Source organism: Myotis brandtii, unplaced genomic scaffold (genome assembly GCF_000412655.1).
Source record: "Myotis brandtii unplaced genomic scaffold, ASM41265v1 scaffold782, whole genome shotgun sequence".
Lineage (NCBI taxonomy): Eukaryota > Metazoa > Chordata > Mammalia > Chiroptera > Vespertilionidae > Myotis > Myotis brandtii.
Genome location: NW_005371138.1, coordinates 2187289 through 2203611, shown reverse-complemented (window position 1 = coordinate 2203611; position 16323 = coordinate 2187289). Strand labels below are relative to the sequence as shown.

General features: G+C 53.4%; 1 protein-coding gene across 4 annotated transcripts in view; it reads left to right on the top strand.

The window, feature by feature from the left end:
- Positions 1-19: 19 nt before the first annotated feature.
- Positions 20-16323, top strand: part of USH1C (Usher syndrome 1C) — a 56121-nt gene continuing 39817 nt past the window's right edge. For all 4 annotated transcript variants that reach the window (XM_014530946.1, XM_005883318.2, XM_014530945.1 and 1 more), the window contains exons 1-8: positions 20-140; positions 9049-9116; positions 10806-10949; positions 11085-11223; positions 15245-15353; positions 15503-15527; positions 15717-15774; positions 16069-16163. In XM_014530946.1, coding sequence (XP_014386432.1) covers positions 105-140; positions 9049-9116; positions 10806-10949; positions 11085-11223; positions 15245-15353; positions 15503-15527; positions 15717-15774; positions 16069-16163 — 674 coding nt within the window. In that variant the 5' untranslated portion in view covers positions 20-104. The remainder of the gene's footprint in view (positions 141-9048; positions 9117-10805; positions 10950-11084; positions 11224-15244; positions 15354-15502; positions 15528-15716; positions 15775-16068; positions 16164-16323) is intronic.

Genomic DNA, 16323 nt, shown 5'->3' with positions numbered 1-16323 from the left:
CAGGCCCCCCCCCACCGCTCCCAGGCCCTGCCGGTCACTGTCCGCGGCAGCCTGGCACCCGGAGGAGCGAATTGTGCAGAGACAAGGCGCGATCTGCCCCAGCCATGGACCGGAAGGTGGCCCGAGAATTCCGGCACAAGGTCAGAGCTGCTAGGGGCGCCCCAAGCGCCCCGGGCCCCTCCCTTTCCCAGTGGGTCCTGAGGGCTCCGGGTAGCCTGGGATCCCTGATGATGCCAGTGAAATGAGGGAGCAGCACTGGGGCTCCCGTGTAGGAACTGCGGATCTGATCTTTGTCCCTTCTCCTTCTGCCCTCCACGGGCTGGGACGTCTTTAGAGTTGGAATTCCTTCCAGCCCTGGCCTGAGACGGGACAAAGTGGGCAAATCCCCCAGCTCCTAGTGCCCCAGCTCAGTGGGAGCATGTGGAGAGGGTGGGGGCAGTGTCTGAGAGTTAGGGAACTGTCTCTCTCTCTCTCTCTCTCTCTCTCTCTCTCTGTATTTTGACCTCAAAACCCTTCAGGGAGCCCCCCCCCCCTTCCCTGCATTTCTTAGGGCATTTCTTAGGTCCCCAAAAAGAGAAGCGGTTGAGGAACTGGTGCTGGCCCGTGGGCAGTGGGAAGAGGGAGGTGGTCCAGAGAGTCAGCCAGAACCTTCCCCAAAGCCACATCTCCCCCTGCAGGTCCCACTGGGGCCTCATTTGTGGTGGGGAGTCCCGACCATCACTGAAAGCTGCTGGATTTCACCCAGGGAATTTCCAGAACAGTTCCCAGAGCTGTGCCCGAGCCCCGAGACCAGAGAGGACCATCCGGCAGAGCCAGGGGACCTCCCCACCAGGCCTAGAGTGAAGCCAAGGGTGCCTGGAGCTACCCACAGGCCCCGCCTGAGGGACTCACAACTGTGTGCCCTTTCTCCCTCCCAGAGCCCAGAGGGGTCCTGTCTTTACACCAAGCCTACCCTCTTCTCAGGCCTGAGGGTAGAGCTCAGATAGACAAGATGAGGGTACTTAACCCCTCTCTCCCCACAGAGAGGCCCAGGGGAGCCAAGGAGCCAGCCAGTGCAGGGCCACAGGGGCTGAGCGCCAGGAGCCAGGGGTCAGTCATTCACTTCATAAACATGTTTTGAGCACCCATTCTGTGCCAGACCCAGTCTCTGCCCTCAAATTGTTGGCTCTGTGAGTGGGAGGCAGACCCTACACGAGTAATTACCTGCAGCTGGGCTGCTGAGCGGGGGATCAAGGTTTGCTGGGGCACAAAGCAGGCAACTCATACTGGCAGAAGTTTCCTAACAACGAGGCCTTGGGCATCCTGGGGTGAGCGATAGCTGGGGGGAGTGTGCGGCAGTGTTCACTGGTGTACCCTCTTGCAAAGGGACGTGAGGGGAGACATTTTGGCAGCAAGGGCGTCTGGTGAGTGTAAATTTCAGACAACCCACTTTCAAGGATCACAACCTCGCGTCCCCCACCCCAAGGCTCAGGCTTGAGTTTCACTTTCCTACCCCTGGGCTGAAAGTAAGGCCGGGCCCTCTTTTGCCTTCTCCCCGGGGGAGGGGGTGGGGGAACTAGTCTTGGTCTCTTTTCAGAGAATTAACTCTGGGGCCCCAATGTCTGCGTCAGCCCCTGGGTTAGCCCCTGCTCCTCTTCACCAGGCCCCACGGGCTCCAAAGGGCCTCAGGCCTCTGTCTCCCCCCCTCCCCCCGGCTCTTCCTCATCACAAGTCATTACCTATTAATGCCCCTGTGAGTGAAGGCGGGGCAGGCGCCATGCTGGGCAAGGCCTGGGCTGGACTTTGTGCCCTGCAGCTTGGGAGGCAGCAGTGGCCCTCCCCTCCCAGGCTGGAGATCATTCATGAAGGAATAGGGAGAAAGGAAGAAGCAGCTGAGGACAGAGAGGGGCTCACGGGTATAGAGGGTGAAATCAACTACTTGCTGTCGATTGCTTTCTGAATGTTCCCTCAGTGTTTCACAGCGAATTGATCCACTGGGAATGATTTGTATTCTAAATCCATAGTGCCTTAGACTCTAAGGCTTAGAGGTAGTGTGTTGTCCTGGACAGTGCTATGTGACCTTGAACCAGCTATTAACCTCTCTGTGCCTCCGTTCTCTAATTAAATGAGGATAGCAATCGTGTTTAACTAGTAAGGTTACTGTGAGTGCCGGAGGAGATCTACACACGTGGAAGGAGCTTAACTCGACCCTGGCATTTAGTGAGGCCTCAACCACCGTTCACTGCTGTTGTCTATTATCTGGGGTTGCACAGAATTAGGTTCAAATTGCAACCCTGTCAACTCATGAGCCACGTCATCCTCCAAGTGTTAGTTTTCTCAGTTATGAGGTGAGGTTTGTAGTGCTTCCCTTTAAGGACGGGAGATATGAAATAGGAACTCAAGTGCTGGCTACTCGGGGCACATAGTAACCGTTTGATAAATGGACATCCTTTTCCCACCGATGCCTTCGGAGCCACAGGAGTCTGTCCCTCTGGGCTTGTGCAGGTTGCCAAGGCCAACGGGAGCATGTGCATGGCCTTCCTGATCACACGGGTACCAAGGGGAGGGAAGGATGGCAGCAAAGAAGGCTGCCCCCCTGCTCACTCACCTGCATGGTGCAGGAGCTTGGTTACTCATTTGCTCAAAAAGTATTTATTGCCTGTGGGTATCTGTAGTGTACCCTGCCCCAGGCCAAGCATCTGGAGGTGAGGTGGAAATACATAAAAAGGTCAGAAAGAGTCCCTGCCTTCTAGGGATCTCCTCCTCATTCATTCATTGATGCATGCAGTAAATATCAACTAAGCTCATAATATATGCCAGATAATATTTTAACCATTGAATAATAAAACAAAGTCCCTGCCCTCTTAGATAGCACATTCTAGTAGGGAAGACAGACAGTTAACAAGTAAACCAATAAAGGTATCATATAATACCAAGTAATAATAAATGCTATGAAAACTAAACCGGGGTGAGGGGATAGAGAGTAATGAAGGGGTACTCTCTGTATAGGGTGGTCAGGAAGGCCTCTCTGAAGAGGTGATATTTGAGCAGAGACCTGGAAGAAGTAAGGCAAGGAGTCTTGGGATATATACGAAAGAGCATTCCAGGAGTGGGAACAGCAAGTGCAAAGGTCCCGGGGCAAGGAGATGCTTGCCTTCTTTCAGAAGGGCAAGTACGATGGTGTTTCTGAGAGGAATTCAGAGAGTGGTGGGAGAAGGATCAGAGGTGGTGGGGGGCGGGGTGCTGGTAGGCCATGGTCAAGACTTTGGGATTTGTTATGTGATGAGAAGCCAGCAGGGGAGTGACATGACTGATTTACATTTAAAAGGAATTGCTCTAAGATTTGAACATAAACTTCACAAAAGAAGATACATGAAAGGCCTATAGGCATGTAAGTAAATGCTCTATATCATTAGTCATTAAGGAAATGCACATTAAACAATGAGATAACATTTCACACCCTCCCGAGTGGCTAAAACGGAGAAGACTGACCATAACAAGTGTTGGTGAGGACGGAACAGCTGGAGCTCTCGCATGTTGCTGCTGCAGTGAATACAAAATGATACAACCATGTTGTAAAATATGTAGCTTGGCAGTTTCTTGTAAAAGTTAAACATACATTTACCATATGAGCCACCGATTCCACTCCTAGATATTTACTCAGGAAGTGAAAACACATGTCCACAAGACTCATACCTAATGAGAAATGGATGCACAAACTGCAATATACCTACACCGTGGACTATCACCCAGTCATAGGAAGGCACACAATGACACAGATGAATCTCAGACACATTCTGCTGAGTGCAACACCGAGAACACAAAAGTATGTTCTGTATGATTACATGTATGTGAAGGGGATGGGAGCGGGGCTGACGGTAGAGGAAACTCTGAGATGATGAGCTGATTTGGGTGTTGGTCACACCAGTGTAGAAATTTGTTGAAACTCATCAAACTGAATATTTAAAATAAATATTTTTTTAAAAAAGAAACTGCTCTGACTGCTGGTAGAGAGCAGACTAAGAGGGCCAAGAGGGGAATCCAGTTAGGAGGCTCCTACAGTAGCCCAGGCCAGAGGCAGGGGCTGGGACTAGGGTGAGGAGAGGTCAGACCCAGGATACATGTTGCAGCCATTCCTGTGGGCTTTGTTGATGGGTTGGCTGTGGGTGTGGAGAGAGAGACATCAAGGGTGACCTACATTTTGGGAAAAGGAGCAGGTTGGTGGAGACAGAGTGGGGGATGGTGGAAACGAAGGGTTCCATTTTGGATGTTTTAAGTGTGAGACACCTATTAGACCTTCCAATGGAGAGGTGAGTGAGAAGGCCATTAGTGGTGGGAGTGTGAAGACTGGGGAGAGGTCTGTGCTGGACACAAGTCTCAGTGAGTCCTTGGGGTGTGAATGGTAGTTCAAGCCCTGAGACCGATGAGGTCACTTAGGGAGAAAAGGCTCGGGACACCCCAACCTTTAGAGGAGAAGGAACAGCAAATAAGGCAGGAGAACCAGGAGAAGGCAGCGTGATCAGCTGTGCCAAGCGCTGGGTCAAATGCTACCAACTAGTTGGCAAGATATGAGTCTTTTGAAAAGATGAAGGATAATAAAACAAGAGACAAGCAACCCCAGCGCTATCTGGGATGCAAGCCGTGAAGGCCCGGGAAGAATGTGCCTGGGCCCATTCATCCCGCCAGCATTTACAAAGGGCCCACTCTCTGCCCACTGCTGAGACTATAGACTGTGTACCATCTATTCTTACCTCGTTTTATTTAACAAATGCTGAGTACTTACTATTTGCCCGGCACTGTTCTGAGCATTTGACAACTAATCACTCATGAATCACTTTAAAATTATGAATCCCTCAAAGAAGGATGAAATCCTATGGAACAGATATTTGAATCCCCATTTTTCAGGTGAAGCAGAGAGATGCAGACCTGGATGGGGGAGGAGCTTGTTGGTCTCACTCTCCACACTCCCCCGAGGCATGTGCCTGGGCCACACACACATTAGTGGGGACACAGGCGGGTAAGAGAGAAAGTACAGCACGGCTCGGTGGGTCCCCGGGCCGGGGTGGGAACAGAGTGTGCGGAGAATGACAGGACGGGCTTTGTGGCGGAGCCCGGAGAAAGGCTGGACCAAGGCGAGCTGACATTTGAGCCAAGGAGTCTTAGCGGTGGAAGAAGAGGTCACAGAGGAAATGATGCTGGCACCGCCATCAATAATAGCTAATGTTTCAGGCCAGCCAGTCAGGTGGGGAGCAGCTGGCTCATCCAACCGGAAAACTGGAGAGTCTTACGAAGAGGCCACATAGAGGGAAGGGCAGGAGCACATGGACCAACAAGGCTTGTTAACACAGCCTGAGAGGAGCAGCAGCCAGAAGCCAGGGCTCCTGAAGGCGAGGGAAGGGAGGGTTCCCCCAAACAGGGGCAGCCATGGCCCAGACAGCATCTGCAGCCTCAGGTGGGGGAGCCCGCCTTTAGGTGATCCAGCGTGGTGGGAGCCGGAATCAGAACCCATTCCCCTTCTCCCCACCCCGCCCCACCCACTGCTGAACACAGCAGGAAGCTGAGGGCAGGAGCTCAGGCAAAGCTTCCTGGGACACAGGGCGTGTGGCGAAGGCTGGCGAGTGGGTCTGGAGGTGCAAAGGAAGAGAATCAGCACATGTTTTGGGGCCCGGGCACTCTCCTAAGTACTTTGCATGCATTCACTCATTTAATCCCCACAGTGGCCCAAGGTCGAGTGGAACAATATGCATTATTTAATTTGTTCTTGCTCTCTTTTTCCTTCTTTGGCTGGGTGCACACATGGAGTTGAATTTGCATGAGCTGAAGGTATATGCTTCCTCTCTCCTGAATGGCCATACCACACAGAGGAATGCCGGGAGCTGAGGCTGCAGGGGGCCCAAGGTCACACCTAGAATTTGCCTCTTGTGCCCCAGACAAGGGGCCTGACCCCCCACTTCTCCCTGCTATATAGGCCTGTAGCACAGAAATAGTTGAGCACCAGCTAGAGAATGAAGGAGACCAGACACAAGGTCAGACACAAAGTCAGCAGAGGTGAGGGGATTGACGTGATAAATAGACCTCCCAACAGTTATTTGTAGACGGTGGCTCCTTAGGATTTCTGTGCCCATCATTGAGAAGGGCTCTAAGAAAAGGGAAGGCTTTCTAGATATAGTTGGAGAAAGAAGACATGGTGTCTCATACACAATAGGTGCTCCATAAATGTGTATTAGACAAATGCATACAAAAAAAGGTTGTACCTGGGAAGTGGATACCATATGGTGGTCTAGAGAAAGCAGAGGTTTTGGAACCAGTGGGCATAGGGTGAAGGCTCAGCTTCCCTTCCTCTCTGAAATTAATAAAGAAATATATATATATATTAAAAAGGTATATCTGGGAAGTGGATGCCATATGGTGGTCTAGAGAAAGCAGAGGTTTTGGAGCCAGCAGATATAGGGTGAAGGCTCAGCCCTGCCACTTCTCTGAGCCTCTGTTTACTCATCTGTGAAATGGGGATAGGATTGTCCATCCACCTCAGAGCATTGTTGGGAGGTTAAAGGCATTACGTGTAAACTTCCTCAGACGCGGTGAGCAGTTGGTAAATAGAGTCTGTCCTGAATGAGGGAGCCAGGCAAGAAGGGGCTCAGCTGGGAGGCTGGTGAGGAAGCTCCAGGCTGCGCGTGGTCAGGAAAGACTCTGGAAGGAGGGGCTTGCACTCCCCTTAAGCAAAGGCAGGGTTCGAGGGAAGGAGGGAGGACAGTCCATCTTGTGTGGGTCTGGGACTTACTCTTTGGTGACAAGCTGAAACTGAGCGAACAGGAGAAAGATCCAGGAGGCTGTGGCATGTGTGTGTGCTGAGGAGATGGGGAGGTGGTCACCCAGGATTGGGCCAAGAGGTTGGAAGGAAGGTTCCAGATTAGAGCAACTGGAGCTCACTTGTCATTCAGCAGACACCACTGAGCACTACATGCCCGTGTGCACGCCACTGAGTGCAGGCGCTTTCCTGGTACCTGAGTGCGAGGTATCGGGAGAAACCCACCCAGCTGATCTTCAGACTGCGGCTGGGCTGTCCTCCTGGCGAGTTTGCTGGGACCCAGACTCCAGGAGGAGGGGATAGACCACATAAGTTTTTAAAAATTATTTAGGAAGTGAAAGTTGAATTATGCTGGTGACGTTACTGTGTGTCAGGCTTCTAGAGCAAGTTCCATCTTTCTCAGTTGTCTGTCTCGGTGCCTTTGAAAGCCCAGAGAGTGAGGTGTGAGTGTGTGTTTTCATGTGGGTGTGGTCTGACAATGAAGCAGATGGTTTGCCACAGGACCTCCATGTGACTTGATCACTTAGATTTGTATTTAAAGAGCATCCCATATAAACCAGATGTGTTTTCCCAGCTGTTCTGGTATATAGATAATTTTTTGAATGGACACATTGAAATGATAGAGGGAGGTGGGTCATTCTGAGTGAGTCCAAGTCCCACGTAGGAAATGGTGGAGATGACCCTGGAGAAGGAGGGCCGGGCGGAACTCAAGACCAGGCTTTGAGTGACTGAACGAACTGGTGACATCAGGCTAGAGAGCTGAACTTGGCAGCTGCCTCCGAGGACTGGTAGGATGTGACTTCTGGATGCTGTGGTCAGCATTGGAGGGTTGCCGACAAGGACGGGGACCCTGGGACCCCCAGGAACAGGCTTTTTTCCACAAAGACCATCTCCAGGTGATCTGTGGTTGGCCGGGAAGGAGAAAAACAGCATCCTAGACTGTAACACTGGAAATTGCTTTTGTCTTCTACTCCCACTTTCCACCCAGTGCATCAATGCTGCCTGCCTGCCGAGGACAGCGGGAGGCATTTCTGCAAGGAGGGGTGGGAGAGAGCGGCAGCCTTACGGCCTCAGCCAACAAGAGATTCTCTCTCCTCGCCTTCCTCTCATGTGCCCCCACAGCTGGAGTGGGGCTAGGAGCCATTTGGTCAGAAGGTCCTCACTCCAACCAGAGCAGATGGGATTTTTATGCTCCCCTTGGAGAGCAGAACATCTGTGGTTCAGTCATTCAAGAGAGTGTCTTCTCACTCATGATGAATCAGGCCAAAAGGGTTGGGCCCAGGGTGCTGGGACAGACTTACCCCAGAGCCCCTGAGATACTCATAGAAATAGGCAAAGCTGTGCTGACCCTCATCTGAGGACCTATCGGGGGGAGCTGGCAGCTGAGGCCCTGGACCATGTTGTTGGGCCTGGAGGCTGCTGGAGGCAGGGACCCAGTGATCCCTCCGGTCTCTAACCTTGCCCTCTCACTCAGCCTCGGGCTGAAGAGGAGCCAAAGATACAGCGTGTAGAGAATCGCACTGAGCTGTCCCAGGGAGTGGAGCTCGAGGCTCCTGGGCCCCCAGCTCCCCTGGGACTGAGGTGCTAATGAAACAGCTCCTGACCCTGACCTTGGAGTCCCAGCCATTGACGTCAGCAAAGATGAAATAAGTAACCTGACTCTCCCCCTAGTGTGTGTGTGGGGAGCAGGGGGAATAGTCAGGGACGTGGGGAGGGGAAGGAGTGGCCAGAAGTCAGGGCCAACCAAGCTTAGGCCAGGAAGAGACGGTGGGGTGGCCCCTGGCATCGGTGACACAGGAGAACCCGGTGGTGGGGTGCTTCCAGCCGGTGGGATGTGCTATCTGAGCGAGTGGCCCAAATCCTTTCTGAAAGCAGTTATCCAGCACTATAGCCACTATCAGGTAAGACCAGGAGCCAACACTGCCGTGGTCACCCTGGACACTGAGCTGCAGCCCCGCTGTCACTGGGCGTATCGCTGTCATATATGTGCAGATGCGTGTGCACCCACCTGGGGTGAGGCTCGGCCTGCAGGCCTGCACATCTGGATGCGCAGAGTACTCCTGTGGCCACGCCTGGGTGGTCTGCACAGGTGTGATGTGTTGGGGTTAGAGGGTCAGCCTGGCCTGTGGCTTTCCTCCTCTCCTCATAGCCCCAGACCTGAGCTGATGCTGAGGAGGTCCCCAGTGGTGGTCTCCCCCTCCCTGGGATCTGCACTGGGGGTGCTGGGCCTGCCGCTGTAATTCTGCTCTTGGGTTTTCCAGGTGGATTTTCTGATTGAAAATGACGCCGAGAAGGACTATCTCTATGACGTGCTGCGGATGTATCACCAGTAAGTGTGCTGAGTCTAGCTCCTGTGGGCCACCTGGGGACCTCTGTCTGCAGGGAGCCCTGGGATGGGTCGTTTTATGACAGGAGGACCTCCCCCACCCATGCTGGGGAGCTCAGGGATGGAGCAGATGCTGGGAACGAAATGGACACATCATTCAGGTGTCTCAGCAAATATTTGCACAAACACTCTGTGCACGGTCTGTACTAGGGGCTGGGGCATAGGTGTGAGCATGCCCGACTGGTCGCTGCCCTCAGCTTGCTCACAATGTGATGGGGAGGGGGCATCAAGTAGCCAGATAGGCTCCATAGAGTGTGCCTGCTGGAATAGGACAGGACATGCCAGCTGGCCCCAGCACCTGCGTCAGATGTCTCTTATGACCCACCTGCTTTTTGACTCATTCAGCATACATTCATAAGCTCCTGCCACTTGCTTGGCACCATGCAGAATCCGGTAATGAATAAGATCTACTTTCTTTCCTCAGCTAGTTCATGGCCTAGAGAGGGGAGGTGGACACCCACTACAAATGCAAAAAAACCTGCCAGCTGGCCCCAGCACCTGCGTCAGATGTCTCTTATGACCCACCTGCTTTTTGACTCATTCAGCATACATTCATAAGCTCCTGCCACTTGCTGGGCACCATGCAGAATCCGGTAATGAATAAGATCTACTTTCTTTCCTCAGCTAGTTCATGGCCTAGAGAGGGGAGGTGGACACCCACTACAAATGCAAAAAAAAAAACAAACAAAAAAAAAACCCTCTAATATAAGTTATAGTAAAAGAAGTTCTGAATATAATTAAAAGCAGTAAAAAAAAAAATATTAAAAGCTGGATGTGAAGAAAGGGAGTTTTCCTTTCTAACCACGGGGGAAAGGACCAAAAAGGCTTTAGCACGGGTTTGAAGGGTAAGAAGGATTTTGGTAGGTGGGAATACCAGGGAACGACATTCCAGGATGAAGGAACAGCATTAGCAGACCGAGATGAAGATGTGAAAGCACAGGTGTGGCTGGGAAGTGACAAGTAATCTGGGGGAATAGACCCCAGGGCTCATGGAGACCTTAGACAGCCAAACCTGGAGCAAGTCCCTGGAGAAGGCCAGGGAGGCCCTGAGGCTGCCAGGGAGAATGGAGTGTGTCCTCTGGGCAGGGGGGAGCCATTGTAGGGTTTTGAGGAGTGACTTACATTTAGAAAAGACTAGATGAGAGTGAGCAAGTTGGCAGGCAGCTGGAGAGAGGCAGGCCAGAGACACTGAGGCCTGAACAGTGTGAAGAGAAGGCGAGTGAGAGGTATTGTGGAGGTAGAATTTACAGAGTTTAGCTACAGGTTAGAAGTGGGAGACTGGGGGAGGGGAGGGGCAGGAGGGGTCACCGCCATCTCACAGGAGGTTTCCTGTCTGTAGAGATCCTGGGCTTCGGAACTGGGCAGAGTGGAGTTTGAATCCTGACTTGATTTCATTTGCAAAATGGGTTCCCAACCCCTACCTCACGGGTTTCCTGGCGATGCTGATATGAGAGAACAAAGTTCTTCTGAGACAGCTTGCCCAGAGGTGGGGCTCTGGCTTTTCTGGATTCTCAATTCCAAGGCCTGGGCCCAGTGGGTGGGGACCCAGTCCAGGACTGCTTTCTCTGGGAATCTGTGGGTCTCAGAGGTCATGGTCCTGGGTGAGACTCCAGGTCCCCCTTGTCTCTGCAGGACCATGGACGTGGCTGTGCTTGTGGGAGACCTGAAGCTGGTCATCAATGAGCCCAGCCGCCTGCCACTGTTTGACGCCATCAGACCCCTGATCCCGCTGAAGCACCAGGTGGAGTACGACCAGCTGACCCCCCGGCGCTCCAGGTGCGGAGGGAGCCCCCAGGCTAGAGACACGGCTGGGCGAGGTCACCCTGGGGTGGACAGGGTCCCTCACTAGTGGAATGGGAAGCACTGGTGGTCAGGCCAGAGCTGGGCCATCACCCACCTCTCTGACAGCAGGAAGCTGAAAGAGGTGCGTCTGGACCGTCTGCACCCCGAAGGCCTGGGCCTCAGCGTGCGTGGCGGCCTCGAGTTCGGCTGTGGGCTCTTCATCTCCCACCTCATCAAAGGCGGCCAGGCAGACAGCGTTGGGCTGCAGGTGAGCGGGCAGAGTCCTCAGGCTTCCTGCCTCCCCCACTCACTTGCTGGGCTGCGTGGCTTAACATGGTCACTCACCTTTCTGAGACTTTGGGAGAGGAAGACGCTGCCGCATCCTGATAGGTTTCCCTCAGGCTGCAGGCAATCGCCTGTTTTATTGAGTCCCATTGGGAACATGGCTCCCCCTGATGCTGCTGCAGCTGCTGCTGCTCTTCCCCCCACCTCCCCTACTTCCTAGTTATGTCCTGACACCTGAAGCTTTGGGCATGTAGCCTTTTACTGGAAGGTAAAAGGAAATCCGATGTACTCTCCTAACTGTCCTGGCTTTGTAGCTGTGTGACTGCTGAAGACACTTAACCCCATGCCTCAGTTTCCTCATCTGTAAAATGGGAATGATGATGATGATGATGATGATGATGATACTATCTACCTCATCAGGTTGTTAACTCATCTGTAAAATGGGAATGATGATGATGATGATGATACTATCCACCTCATCAGGTTGTTAAGAGGAGAATTCATATTATGAAGTACTTATAACAGTGCCTGGCACAAGTGCTCCTGTGCTTGTTAGGTAAGCAGAGAGGGAGATTGAATAAACATCAAAGATGTGCCAGGTAACATGCTCACAACCAGCCCTCGTTGTATGCCTTGGCTGTATCATCCTGTTCCCAGAGCTGATAGCGACTCGCTCTTGACTAGTGTCACAGCCAGCAAGTGGCAGAGCCAGGATTTGAACTCAGGTCTCCTGACTGCCAAGCCCAGGGATCTCTCTTCAGCCCCTCCCCCGGGGTCCCCGCAGCTCAGTGTCTGAGCAGAGATGGGCAGACCTCCAGGTCTCGCTCCTGCCGGAGCCCAGAGCTGTGTTTTTGTATGTCCAGATAAAAGAGGCCCTCCCACCCCCGCCCAGAGCTTCCAGCATGTTTGTTATCAACACCCCAATCCGGGCTGCCAAGCCAGGGGCTTTAGGGGCCTGGGGGGAAGGGTACCAGACACCGTGGGGTGGGAGGTGGAAACCGGGAGCTGACAGACACCGCTTTGTTCTAAATCCCTGTCTCACGGCTCGCCGGTGGCTTCTGAAATTTCAGCCGCTTCATTATTCCTCTCCCGTGCGCACATTTTCCAGCCCAGAAATGCGGCCAGAGAGAAAGCACAATGAGCTCCTCTCCAGGCATCAGCGGAGGCCCCCTTTTTTTCCAGGGCAAGCTCTCCTTCTAGGACAAGCACTTCTCAGCGATGCCTCCATGCCTGGGGGCTTTGGGCCATTTTAATGAAACAGTTTTATCTTCCCGCCTGTTTCTCAGGCTTATGCATTATCAACCCTTTCTCGGGCTGGCGGGCTCATCTCTCCTTTGTGCCGCTGCCCCTCAGATCGTCATTTCACTGTGGCCCTGGCACAAAGGGCCTTTTGCAGGGCTCCGTGAGGGAGCGAGAGGGAGAGGAAAGCTGATCCAGCAACCTGAGCCGGGGGCTGCGTGGGAATCGTTCTGCCTGGGGTCCTGGGCAGGTTCCCTTTAGGAACAAGACAGGGAACTTCACTCAGGGGAGCATCCATTCACCTGTCTGGGCTCATGTTTCTGGGGAGATCTCTTGCCTGGATGTGGCTGAAGGAAGATTCTGGAAGGCAGGGGAGGGGCATGTTCAGGCACAGCCTGGCTGGACTGAAGGTCCTGTTGATCTGACCCGTGAGGCTGGGCCCCCGGGTTGGGGGGCTTGGACCCACCCATAGGACCTAGCCCCGGAACCTCATCTCTCTGCTCTTCTCCCCCTATTGGAGATATTTTAGTGTGTGTTTTTTTAAAGTGTATCCTGTCTGAACCTACATCCTTTGCCCTGCACAGGGCGGTCTGTGCTGCCCAACCTGCTGTATGGTCCAGGGCTGGAGAATGATTCTGCATCCATGGTGGTCCCAGCCATAAAGTGGACAGAGCAATCCCTGCCTTTCCTGTGGGACTTGAGGGCTCTGACAGGTGGCAAGGATCCAAAGAGGGCAAGACACAGGGAACTGCAGCCAGGCTTGGCCAGGCGCCCTGCTTTTCTGTTTCCAAACGCCCTCGAGCAAACGCTTGTGGTCTGTCAGGGAAACCTGACTTCAAATCCCAGCAACACTGTCTGCTGGCTGGGTGACATTAAGCAAGTGGCTTCACCTCATCTGGTTAACAGAGATGCAGAGTTGTAAAAAGTCGGTGCAGGGGCTAGTAACGGTTCTCCTTACAGGAGATGGCCCCAGAAACCTAGACAGTTCTGCAGTGAGTCCCTCCCCGTGGCACCTTTTGAACCCCGTGCCACTCCTGTCAGCCCCCTGAGAAGATTAGGGTGTGTGTCCAGGTGTGGAAGGGAAGTGTTCAGGTGGCAACAATGAGAAGGTGACTCTGCCGCGGTGCTGTAGAAGGTAGGAGTTGACACTCCCTCCTGGACTGTCTGCCCGCCTGGCCCCTAGGCCCCCACTCAGAGTCAACATGTACCCACTAGTCTCCAAAGGGTCAGCACATGTGGTGTGAGCTAAGCCCCTGCTGGCCTGCACTGGCCTCAGGCTGGAGAGGGGCATCCAGGATCCATCCCTGTTTTATAGCTAACTAGAGGCCCAGTGCATGAAATTCATGCATGAGGAGGGGGGTGTCCCTCAGCCCAGCCTGCACCCTCTCCAATTTGGGACCCTCTCGGACATCCCTCTTGCAATCTGGAACTGCTGGCTCCTAACTGCTCACCTGCCTGCCTGCCTACCTGATCGCCCCTAACTGCCCTCCCCTGCTGGCCTGATCTGCCCTAACCGCCTCTGCCTCGGCCCCTGCCACTGTGGCTTTGTCTGGAAGGACGCCGGAAGACGCCTGGTCTAATTAGCATATTACCCTTTTATTAGTATAGATGGCTGTGTGGACAAAACATCACCTCCCTGGACTTCAGTTTCTACTGATGTCTGAGGTTCCTTCCAGCCCTGCAATTATTAAATGAGGAATTTCAAGCCTGATCCCCTGGCCAAGGTACTTGGAGGAGCCCAAGGCAGTGTCCACTAGGGGACAGTCTCACCACCGATCTGTATCCAGGCTGGCCTGGCAGGCCCAAGTGCCCCCTATCTGTCCCTGTATAAGGAGGGCTAAGTCCTGAGAAGAGGGATCTGATCAGAATATTTAGAGCTCAGGTTCAATGAAAAATAGCAATAACAACCATGTATTTATTATCTGTGGTCAGACACTGGCTGACTTTATATGTACACACTCACTTAATTTTCATGGCAACCACATTTCCCCATTTTACAGATGAGGGAAACAGGTTCAGGAAGTTCAATAGACATGCCCAACGTCACACAGCTAATAAGAGTAAGAGTATGGGTTTGAACCCAGGCCATCCAATGCCAAAGCCTTTTGTTCATTTGCTGTTCTTTGCTCACACCCAGAATGGGAATTCAGAGTCAGGGCAACGGCAGATTAAATGTCCATTGAGTCTCCATAGTGTGGAAAAAAAGGGATTGTGTGTGTGTGTGTGTGTGTGTGTGTGTGTGTGTGTGTGAGAGAGAGAGAGAGAGAGAGAGAGAGAGAGAGAGAGAGAGATGTGCGCTTGGGCCTGGAGTCCTGGAAGTTCCCCACCCCAACTCCGTTATGTTGTTGCAGGGAAGCCTGCTCCTTGTGGTGGGGTGGGAAGAGCTGCTTGAATCTGTGTGAAGGGTCACCCTCTGCATGGATTCTGGAACCTGTTGGTACCCCAATGGGGTGAAAGGGACGCCAGAGTTAGGTTACAGAGCCTTGTCTTCTATTCCCAGCGCCGCTACCCATTCTCTGTGCCCCTCCCCCACCATCTTAGGCTCTCCATCTGTGAAACAGGGCAGCAGAAAGACTCCTGGGAAGTGCCACTGTCCTGGGGTCCCTCAGGCTGTTGGAGGATGGGTTGGTTGTGACAAGGCACTAGGGCACATAGTTAGGCCACTGTCCCCTTTCCTGGAGAGCAGGCCCGGGGCATCTGGTAGTGAACCTGCCCGGCCACCCGATGCTCCCTCAACCTGTGCCTCTTCCCTGTGTGTGGCCAAGGTAGGGGACGAGATCGTCCGGATCAATGGGTACTCCATCTCCTCGTGCACCCATGAGGAGGTCATCAACCTCATCCGCACCAAGAAGACTGTGTCCATCAAAGTGAGACGTGAGTGAGGCCAGAGGGCAGGGGAGGGGGGGGTAGAAGGGTGGGGTGGTGCTAATGGTGGAGTAGGGTGGTAGGCAGCAGGGAATCAGCTCCTGGGGCAGGAGGGGAGGACAGAGGAGCCGCCCTAACCCCAGTGTCTTTCTCCACAGACATCGGCCTGATCCCCGTGAAGAGGTGAGCAGGACCCTCCTCTGAGGCAGACTCTTCCCTGTGGGCTCAGGGTCCTGGGGTTTGGCTTCCCGCAGGCCAGCACTGCCCCTGGGCCAGCGGTAACTGGGGGCTCCAGATGGGGCAGATCTGGACTTGGGGCCTGGTCTCTCCAACATCTCTAATGACCCCCCTTCTCATTTCATTTCCCATCAGCTCTCCTGACGAGCCCCTCAAATGGCAGTATGTGGATCAGTTTGTGTCAGGATCTGAGGTAAGGGCCAGGACCACCAGTGATGGGGTCTGGATGGAATGGTCTTCAAGGAGGGGCAGCTGGTCCAGAAAGGGGCCTTGCTCTAGGGATGTGCCCTCAGGGGCTTCACACATGCCCCTGTGCATCCAGAAAGCCCCTGTGGGTGGTGGGCCCTCAGCCAAGCCCAGCAGGTATAGACCTCTCCCCCAGGGACAGAATGGCCATCAGACTCACATGGGAATAGTAGTGCTTATGAGCTCAAATGGCCATTTTCACACATCTGACACCTAGTGACCCTTATTCTCTTTCCTCCAGGGCGGGCGGAACATTCTGGGCTCCCTAGGGAATCGAGAAAACAGAGAGAAGAAGGTCTTCATCAGCCTGGTGGGCTCCCGGGGCCTTGGCTGCAGGTGGGTGGCCAGCAGACCCCAGGAGGACCCTAATGCCTCTCCCTTTTCTCACTGCTGCTTCTGAGGAAACTTTCACCCACTGATGATACTTTGTGGTGCCTGGTTTCCCCTCTGAGTTTCACAACAGGCCTGTAAGGTCAGGGGGACAGCTCTTAACAGG